The sequence below is a fragment of the Meleagris gallopavo genome, chromosome 1, assembly GCF_000146605.3.
Source record: "Meleagris gallopavo isolate NT-WF06-2002-E0010 breed Aviagen turkey brand Nicholas breeding stock chromosome 1, Turkey_5.1, whole genome shotgun sequence".
NCBI classification, from domain to species: domain Eukaryota; kingdom Metazoa; phylum Chordata; class Aves; order Galliformes; family Phasianidae; genus Meleagris; species Meleagris gallopavo.
In genome coordinates, this window is record NC_015011.2 from 150,806,732 (window position 1) to 150,817,479 (window position 10,748).

At 39.3% G+C, this 10,748-nt stretch overlaps 1 protein-coding gene across 1 annotated transcript in view; it reads right to left on the bottom strand.

Moving 5' to 3' along the window:
* Positions 1-547: 547 nt before the first annotated feature.
* Positions 548-10,748, bottom strand: part of NHLRC3 (NHL repeat containing 3) — an 11,343-nt gene continuing 1,142 nt past the window's right edge. Inside the window, exons 2-8 of the mRNA XM_010728730.2 lie at positions 10,509-10,675; positions 9,197-9,355; positions 7,632-7,779; positions 6,937-7,137; positions 5,737-5,828; positions 4,152-4,264; positions 548-3,350 (exon numbers count right to left, since the gene is read on the bottom strand). Of these exons, the coding sequence (XP_010727032.2) occupies positions 3,122-3,350; positions 4,152-4,264; positions 5,737-5,828; positions 6,937-7,137; positions 7,632-7,779; positions 9,197-9,355; positions 10,509-10,675 (1,109 nt within the window). The 3' untranslated portion in view covers positions 548-3,121. The remainder of the gene's footprint in view (positions 3,351-4,151; positions 4,265-5,736; positions 5,829-6,936; positions 7,138-7,631; positions 7,780-9,196; positions 9,356-10,508; positions 10,676-10,748) is intronic.

The following is a 10,748-nucleotide window of genomic DNA, read 5'->3' on the forward strand; positions in this document are numbered from 1 at the left end:
CCATCTAGTTTCAACCTCCTGCTATGTGCAGGGTCGCCAACCACCAGACCAGGCTGCCCAGAGCCATATCCAGCCTGGCCTTAAATGCCTCCAGGGACGGTGCATCACAACCTCCTTGGGCAACCTGTTCCAGTGTGGGACTGCTGAATTTAATTAGAACGTTGATTAATAATATTAATATTCATTAGTAATAATGAATAATAATTTAATTTCCCTGATACAATAAAAAGAGCATGCTTTTTTTTTTTTATGCTTTGCACTTGTATGAGTCACCATCCTATTTTGCTAATTGCTCAAATGAAAACATCTGGAAGACATTTGTGTGCTTTTTGTTTTATTAAATACAGGAGTTAGAGCATGAAAAACTGTGGCCTGCTGAAATAGTAATGTATGAAGACAACATGAAATTTTAGATTCCGTTTTAATAAGGCATCTAATTATTTCTGATATCAACGTTCAAGTGCTGTGGATTCCATATTTAGTGGAGTCGAATAATCCACTGCAATGAAATACATTGACATTAATAAAGAAATAAAGAGCCAAAATATTTCACAATGGTAAATTCGCAATTTATTGTACCAAATTATCCTATTATGCAATTTTTCAGAGATCAGATTTAAGATGATACATAAGAAGACCCTCACAGAATAAGAAAGTGCATATATCATTTTTGCAATTTGGCCACGGACGCAAAAGTGAAAAAGGAGTCTGAGAATCTTATGCTATTTACATCCCTTCTTATCACAGATGCCCAATCCTGAAAGGGAAGGCTTATTTTGGCACCATGGTCCATCTCAGTAAATTCAGACAAAATAGGATGAATATTCCCCATTTCTAGGTGCTGCAAAAGCCCACTTAAAAACATCCACACAGCAAACTGAAATGTGCATAACTAACTTGTTTGTCAACATCCAGAAGTGCACTACTCCTCCACAGAACACAGAAGAGTGTTTCCAGAAAGCTTAGTTTTGCTTCAAATGGATGCAACAAAGAGAAAATAAATAAGGATGAGATGGGATGAGAAAGAATCAATGTGCTTGGATCCCTTACAGCATCAAATATACACGCTCAAGTATAGTTAATTATATTAATATTTTTAAAGATAATTTCACCTTCTGTAGGTGAGCAATAGCTAGATTGCACAAAGGGCAGAAATCCCTGAGCTAGTGGTGACCCAGTTAGAAAATCCACACAACACACTTTCAAGCTATGTGGACCTATCTGCTGAGGTCAAGAGGAAGAACTGCTGCCTTTCCAGGTAATAAACACTGCTTTTTAGCTGAAATTCAATACAATGCAAATGATGAATCATATTTGCTGAAGTCCTAGTTCCAGGGCTGGCACGAGTGCAGACAGGTTAGATCTGCCTTTATTATTGCTGATCCAGCCAGCAGCAAAGCATTTATATCACAGAATCATAGAATGGCTTGGGTTGGAAGGGACCTTAAAGAGGATCTTGTTCCAAACCCCCTACTGTGGGCAGGGATGCCCATGTAGTGCGTTAATCCCAAATAGTGCTGAAAACAAGGCATCAGGTTCACAGCTGAATTGCTTCACAAAGAAAATGTATGAATCTCTGGCTTTTCTGGACAATTTCCCTGTCTGCTGACCCAGAAACGTTGAGATCTTACATTGAAACCTGCCAAATTAAGATGCATTTGCTTTAAATGACATTCACTAACATGGATACCTTCAGAATTAATACAATTCCCTTATTCTTTCCCAAGGAAGTAGAATAAAGAATTGCCTTTAATAGATTAGCATTAAATTAGTTCCACACATTCTACTGTGTGGAAACAGGAGAAATACTCCCAAATGTTTTGAAAACCTAGTAGATAAACATGGGATGGCTTTAGAGAAGTACTTGGTGACTCACTTTAAGGCTGCAAAAGCCTTTTTGCCAATTCCCTTTTTGTACCCACTTCCCTCTGTGCTGTAAACATAAAATCTCATAGCAACGTGTAAAGAAAATGGAACCATTCTGGACTGGGAATGGAAAGAAATGTACTATACTGGTGTTCCTATTCAGAAAAGTAAGATGATTACACAGTTTTTCTTCAGAACAGAGTTTGGAGACATCTGTTAAGAAGTCCTTCAAAAGGAAGAAAATCTAGACATTAACGGAGTTGTCTCTTTGGGGCAGTGAAAGTCTAAGTGCAGAATATAAAATGGTGAAGAAAAATAACCCAAATCAAAACAATTGCTAACTGACTGAGCTTCAATAACATCGGGTGAGCATCATGTCTCTAAGGCCCCAAATGCTGTTTTAGAGTTTCCTAGCAAATTCTGATTTCTTTACCTTGAGCAACTTAAATGAGTTGAACTCCAATATGTTCCACTGTGAAATTTCACTGAACAGAAAACTCATCCTGATAATAAATCAAATTAGATTAAGAATAGACATAGTTAAGAATTAGTATGTGGCTGCTGTGCACATACTTTTAATTTAGTTAGACATGCCTGACGTCATTTTAACTGTAGCCTATTACAGGCTTGACTGCTTCAGCTGAAAGTAAAAACTTTGATTTCACTGCAGATATTATTAGCTACTCAAGGCAGATGCCAGTGTCAGCACTGACACCAGCATCCAGCAGCATCTTATTCAACACCGTAATGCATCTCTGTATTCAGAGCTGGGCAGTTTCAGCACAAAGACAAAAAAAACCAAAAACAAACAAAAAAACAAACAAAAAACCTAAAGAAGTGTTATAATGAGGTGTTTGACTAGCAGAAAAATCAATCATTTATATACTTCCCTCAGATCAGTTCTGGCCTTCATTTAACAACATACACAACAGGCCACGTATTTGAGCCCCAACTTGAAGCTCTGTACACTGATTAATAAATTTTTCAGTGTTTACAAAATTGTATAAAATAAAGATACTTATCTTCCTCTTTCCAGAAATAAAAGGAAAAGCCATCGTTGCATTATTCAAATGATTAACAGCTCAAGACCAAGTACTTGTCCAGAACTGCAGCAAGAACAAATTCTTCTCCCTAGAGTTCTGAGCACAATGTTCTGTGCTTGTCTAAGGAAACACAAGCTGCAGAAAACTCAAGGAAAGGTGATCACAGGTCTTACATGTCATACAGCTTGTGCCACAGTACTTGTGGGAAACCATCAACTTAAGGGTACATATCTTTGCACTTGCTGGGCTCCAATTTCTGCAATATAGATTGCTCCACTCTTCACATCTACATCTACAAGGTGTGGCTTGGTTTCATCTGCCAGCTGGATTGTGCTGACTATAGCACAGTCCCCAATTTCGCCAACTGGTGGTGCTGCCAAGATTGCCAAGCGGTTGATACGCAGGTGAGCTACAATCAGATACTTGTAATTGCCAGTAAATCTGTGAAAGAGAGAATGATGCACTCTATATGACATCTCACATTAACAAAACCATGCACTTAAAAACAAACAAAACCTCCACTTAAATACTGAAGTTTTTGAATGCTACAATAGACCTAATGCAGTAAAAGAATTAGCTTGTAAACCTCTCTTTATGTGTTGCTGCTCCCTGAGACAAATTAAATTACTACAGAAAATTCATTCAAGACAGTCTTTCATAGAATGATTCATAGAATCATAGATGGCCTGGGTTGAAAAGGACCACAATGATCATTGAGTTTCAACCCCCTGCTATGTGCAGGGTCGCCAACCACCAGACCAGGCTGCCCAGAGCCACATCCAGCCTGGCCTTGAATGCCTCCAGGGATGGGGCATCCACACCTCCTTGGGCAACCTGTTCCAGTGCTTCACCACCCTCTGTGTGAAAAACTTCCCCCTAATATCTAAATTAAACCTCCCCTGTTTTAGTTTAAAACCATTCCTCCTTGTCCTATCACTATCCACCCTTGTAAAGAGTCATATTTCCTCCTGTAAAAGCTGCAACAGCAAAGAAAAATACAAGAACTTCAAAATGAAATTCCAATTTCCACACTTTAATCTATATGGTCTGTTATAAAACCAGAATTCTGCTTTCATATCAGGATACAACTGCACACGCCTTTGCACGCAATCAGGCCCAGCTCCCTACTAGTTAAATTGGTTAACTACTTGTCATCAGACACTAATTATCAACATTATTATTCACAATATATACCTTTTATTTATGTAATTGCATGGTTCTAGTAGGACTGCTTGACAATACCTGACAGAATAGGGTCCATCTTCTGAAAAGCAGCTGCTCCAAGCCCCCAGCCATTCCCCTGTCACTTTATCAAAAACCTGGATTCTTCTGTTGTCCCTGTCTGCAACCCATACCTATTAAGAACAAAAATCATGGTTGTTCACAATTACAACAAATCAGAGAAGAGATCAGTTTCTTGCATAAGCAAAGTATCTTGAAGTAAAAAAAGAAGTACACCTAGGAAGAACATACCTTCATGTTCAAAGCTGAATAAGTAGATACGACTTCCAAACAAACTCTTCACGTACAGCAATTATTTTTAAAGTACTTTAGCAAAGAAATCAAGGCTCTCTCTTCACTTTTGTAGCTGTGACACAGGTATACTCAGTAGTAATATATTCATACCTCCAGCGAGGACATATGCACACCTATTAAATTCTAGAAACGCTGCTCTGTCTCTTGCTAAACATTTGTTTTTCAGCAGTAGTATCATGATCCAGACCCACGATGACTGTATCTGTAGACACTGATACAGTTTTAATACTACTACAAATATTGAGCAACTTCAGTACTATGACATTTTCAGCACTTTTTTGCCTCATCAGTTTTGTGGAGCTTATCTCTGATCACCCTGTGCTAACTGGGTTCACAAACACTGTAAGGTAGCAATAGCAATAGCCAGTTCCACTGAAAGCCTCACATTTTCTATTATCATGAACATTTTAGCTGTTGACAACTTGTCTGACAGGTAAGTAAGCTTCATCAGTTTTCTGGGACATCACCCAAAAGGAAAGAAAAACAAGTTCTCCTGGGATCCTTCATCAGTATTTTTAAATGAAACACTGATTCTCAGATTTCTTAGGAATTGACAGTGTTTTTAACCCAAGCTGATGACCAACACCACTTTGGCAATAAGGTCTCAGCCCCATCTAATTGCTGTCTTTGACTGTATATACTCACTGTTCCCCTATAACACAAAGTTGCTGTATCTTTTCTCTTTCCCATCCCCCCAGTTTTGGCAGACAAGTTAGTTTTATAATCACTTCTTATTCTGGTTCAGACAGCATCTATAGAACTAGCTGAAAACAGTGACTGAAGATATAGCCGAGTGATCTTATTTTGCCTTAAAAGTATTAAGCACAGCAAGACAAAAACTAGATTATGATTAAGATTGGGAAGAAGTAGAATCTCGAATGCCTTGAGGTGCATGTAGAAAAGGACAGATGCTCACAACCTAGCCAAAGTCTTACCATTCTCTTAAACTTATCTGGAATTTCCAAATATGAAATTGGAGTCCCTGAAAAGTTTAAGTGCTCAGGCAGTTATCTACTACAGAACAAAATTACTCTATGCTCCCACAATGGCAGCCTGTTACGAAGTATGTAAGGAACATTTCCAAGATCCATGCAACAACAAGCAGTAACTGGTCAGGACCTTTGCACCAACCCTGAAGACATCTACCTCAGTAGAATCTTCAGTTTTCACATTGAAAACTGTAAAGCACAGCAGATCAAGGAAAACAAATACAATTTTTTGCATTGTTCAAAGTCATCTGCCATCAGAGTCATTTATACGTAAAAAATAAAGTCCTCCTTTTATTCTTTACCCGTCCAAAAGGGTCCACTGTCACACTGTGAGGGATCTTGAACTGGCCAATACCGGTTCCATTTTCTCCACTCAGCCATATCTCTTTATAATCTGAGCAGAAGATGAAATAAAAACAAAAACAAAAAAAACAAAAACAAAAAAAACAAACCAAAGAAAATAACTTCAGCTTAAAGTCATTCCCTTACAAAGTTATTTTTAATCATTTGTAAAAGATGGTATTTCTAAATCCTGACACATAAAACTAAAAATACTGCAGCTAGTGCAGTAACTACTGGATTGTAATTAGTGGTTTCAGCATCATGGTTACAGAAATGCAGCCAACTACTGCACAAGAGCCGTAGTCAAGGCTCTGTTAAGCACTGCATTAAAAATAAATAAAATAAAGAAACAGCTCAATGATGATCATACTTCTTCGTTTACTGAATTCATGTTCTGTATTTGTTACCTGGCAGTTTCAAGTCTATTCTGAGTTTTAATAATTTATTATTTTGCATGTTAAACATCACCTGACTGTTTTATGAAGTGGATGGTGTAGTGCAAAGGAGAAACTGTAACACCTCAATCTTTCCCCAGCTGCAGACGGGCACAGACTCCCAACCCATCGCCCTAACCAACACTGATCATCTGCTAGAGAATACGAGTAAGTTAATTAGAATCACAGAATAAAAGCATCTCTAGGCACCATCTGGCTCAGCCTGTCTCTAAAAGTAGAACTGGTCCTGATAACAAATCAAAACCTGGAGTTAGGTCAGGTTGTTGATATCAAATTCTGATTATCTCCACAGGTTGAGACTGCAAAGGTTCTCTGGACAAACTACTTGCTGACTGACCACCACCATCATGAATCTTTCTCTCCCAAGATCAAACTGGAATTCCCTTCTTTTGCAATTTTTGTTTGTTGCTTCTCATTCTTCACAGTGAACATCCAAGAAATGTGCAACCCCTTCTCTATACCCTCCCATCAGTACCCTGCAGACAGAGATAAGAACCCACCTTAGTCTTTGTCCCTGAAGTGTGAACAAATAAAGTCTCTCAGCTTCTTGTCATCAATAATTAGAATATTAGTTTCTACTAAAGCAGTCTTCAAACTAATATTAAGCAGCAGCTCAGCCTAGAGTCCACTTAATACCATTCTCAAGTTGTTATTTAAAATCCAAGTTTTAATTGCCACCTGCTGTGGAAGTTTATTTTTCCATACCTTGGGAAAGTTTGAGCAATCTGTTATTCATTCCTCCGTCTCCATCCACAATATACATCTCTCCACTCTCCTCTACAAAGAGCTCTGCTGGTTGATCAAATTGTAGGGGATTCAAACTGGAACCAGCGTTACCTGGCGTGCCCAACACCTGCAGAAGTTTACCAGAAGGGCTGTACTGTTTCACAGTGTGCCCATATTTCCCTGGATAAAAAGAGTGCAAAAATATCTTAACAAACAAAATGAGAAGTATTACAACTGATTACAAAGATTAAAAAGAAAACCTGATGATTGCAAGTGAGATCAAAACCAGTAAAATTCCACAGTAAGAATATGACTACGGGTTAGTGAATCCACAGGCTAACAGGCTATAGCAGTACTTCTCTATCATATTAGGTCACCAATCATAGGTAAAGACAAGCTTCACAGCCACAAGGTATTTTTATCCCTGATTCTTCTCCTTTGCCAAAAAGAAAAAGTGCTTGTTAAAGGTAGAAGCTACAAACAGACACACAGCACTACTCATGAACCTTCAGAGTATTTTATGCAGCACCTGACTAGTTTGTTCAAGGCAAGAAAAACACCAATTTGTTTCAGAGTTATCTGAAAGCCTTATTTAAATAAAAAAGCTGTTTAATTTATACACAACTTGCATTTTCTTCCCCGCTTAATATTTCCCACATCTCCACAGTGCTTACCTGATCCGACATCTGTGATCCATACTGAACTATCTGTTGCGGTGTTTGATACAAAGATACCATGAGGCTTTTCAACTGTATCATTCCAGGAGTCAAGAAAATAGCCTTCCTCTGAGAATACCAGCACCTTTGGTACATCATCTCCCCTCTGAAAAAGCAACAAAAATCCATTAATAAAACATATTAAGCAAGTAATGATACTTTTGAAAATTCCTCTCTGTTATTTTTTGCAGTCTTTCGTGAATCATGAAGGTCACTTGTCTGAGAGTTATCACTTTTTCCAACTAGAAAAGGAAAGAGAGAAGGGTCTAAATTTAGCACATAACACCTGCCAATCATTCTAGACTGTCAACTTAATTCACATTGAGATCAATTTTCAGAGCAGCCAAGCACCTTTAGAATTGTGTTTTTAAGCTGTTGATGAAAAATAGACAAATAAAATGCAAGCATAATACAGGCACAAAAAACCTAACTGTACTGGTTAACTGGATGGTACTGAATTACTCATGCTGCGCTCCATAATTAAATCCTTTCAGATGGTCCCAGAGGGACCATCTTAGCCACGAATCTAAAGATGCAAATACATGGCACAGGATAACACACGTAACTGAATTCCAATTACTGTAACCATATGGTTTTGATTTCATGGGACAGAGGCTGGAAGGGGACCAGTCATCTACACCAGAACTACATTCTACACTGCAGTTAGAAAAGAAGTTACTGTGATTCAGTTAAGTTAGATCATGTGTTCATACCAGAAAAAATTCATACTTATCTTCTTAAAAAAAAGCACAAAAGTATGCTCCCAGAACTGCTTTAAAAATTGATCAATATCTTTATATTGCCACTCATTTTAATACAATAATCATTTTATATGCTTTACAGGCTTAGTTATTATATTAAATGGCCTACAATGTCAGAAGGCAGACAGGATGTTGGTGGTATGACAGTTGAACCTTCCCATCCATAATGCATTACATTTTGTTGCTGTGCAGCAGATGGTGGCAGAGGGGTGGACGTGAACACAGTAGGCAGTGAATGGTGCATTTCAGCAGTGGAGACAGTGACAGTGGTCACCTGTGCTGGTGCAGATTTTTTCAAGCACAGCATGCAGGCTCTTGTTCATCACTGCTGATGGTGGTGACTGTGTTGAAAAACACAGTGTTCTGTAGCTAAGAATTTGCTCTATCAGATAGTGTTATTCTGCCCTTTGTGTCTCTTGTTCTTTTTACAGAAGTAAACAGGAGGTATTACTTTCAGAGCAACATGTTTTAGCCTCGCATTTATATAAACATAGAAAATATTCTATATACAAAAGTACATACCCTTTTACACTACCTACAAATTATACATGCATACTTACATTTACAGATATATGTAATTATAACTCCTTATATATATGTAAAATAAATAAATAAAAAGTATATATACAGACATATAAATGGATAACAAAACAATAAAATTATCACATGTGTACAACATAATAATTTTTAATGTAAAGCAGAACTTTTGAAGGCAAAAATGCACTAGATTAACACGAAGAGAAATCTAGCATTTTCACTCACCTGTCCCACATAGACCAAACCATGAAGAGAATCAACAGCAACACAAAATGTTTGGCCACTGAAGTACTCTGGAATTTTAGGCCAGCTTATGTCCAACTTGTACATCTGTTGCTCTCCATCTCCCTTCCAAGAAGAGAAGTAATCAAATGCTTTTAACATCTGAAAATACAAAAATATGTCTCCGTTAGCAGTTAGATTCCACAACAGTGGGACCTTTGCTTACGTCCAGTTTCAACAAATATGAAGATTAAAAGAATCAGCAATTGAAAGTAACTCATACTGAAGCATCGTAAGTGGATTTCACTGAATCACAGAACCGTTTAGGTTGAAAAAGCCCTCTGAGATCATCCAGTCCAAGAGGCGACCCATCTCCACCATACCCTCACTACCACATCCACACGGTTCTTGAACACTTCCAGGGATGGTGACCACCACTTCCCTGGGCAGCCTGTGCCAACGCTCCAATGCTCCTTCTGAGAAGTTTTTCCTAATATCCAATCTCAATTACTCAGGTTAGAAAGGTAAAGAGAAGCTGGTCTGCAGCTATGGCTCTGATGAACTGCAAACGAGGTAAGAAAGCCATCTGGGTTGGGGAGCTCTGGAACTGGAAGGTGAAGAAAAAAAAAGGGTTGAGAGGGGAAGTGCACATGAAGAAGGGAAACATCTGAGAAATGAGGAAGCTTAAAACTGTAGGAACAGCAAAGCTCAGCGCAACGTATACATTTTGAAACATAACAGAGAAAAGATTGCTGCTTCTTGGTTGCATTTTTGCAGGTGAGGAATGGGAGAAGAGGATGAGTATGGGACAGAGATCTGCACACGGACAGAGAAGGGTCAGGGCAGAGCCATGAAGAAGCAAAGTGGCAGTGGCTGGGACCAACACCCTTCAGCTCTTCTGTTAACGCCTTGGCTACAACAGGGGTACTCTGAGCAAACAGGGCTGAGAACAGGGGTGGAATGTCATAAAAGAAACAGCGGAGCAGGGAAGAAGCCTGATAGCAAAGAGAGCAGGCAGGGTCTGTCACTTCGCAATTAGTAATCACTCTCTTAAAAGCAGCGTTCATTTGGAATTCCCGGCTACTCATTTACCTCACAACAGCTGCAAAGCCGTGAATACAAACTGCTACCTAACAGCCCTAAAGCGGGAAAGACGCGAACAGGAGACAAAGAACGAAAAAAATAAAAAATAATAAAATAAAATAAACAAACAAACAAATAAATAAATAAATAAAAGAAAAAAATACGAGCTTCCTCCCCACATCTGGCTGAAGAAAGGAAGCCAAACCCCGAGCCCAAAGCCGCCCCTCCCCACCTGCGAGCCCCAGAGGAGGCCGAGCAGCGCCAGCAGGACACCAGCCATCACCAGCCGCGGCCCCGCCGCCTGCTTCCGCCTCATAGCGGCAGGGCGGGCCGCGTTGCCATGGCAGCCACGTGACCACCCCGCCCAGGCCTGAAGGGCTGAAGGACGGGGGGGGATAGCTCCTCACTTTGGGCTGTCCGAAGCAGTGCCTTGCTCCCCGCCGAGCGGCTGGGGGGGGAAGAAAAAACGGAG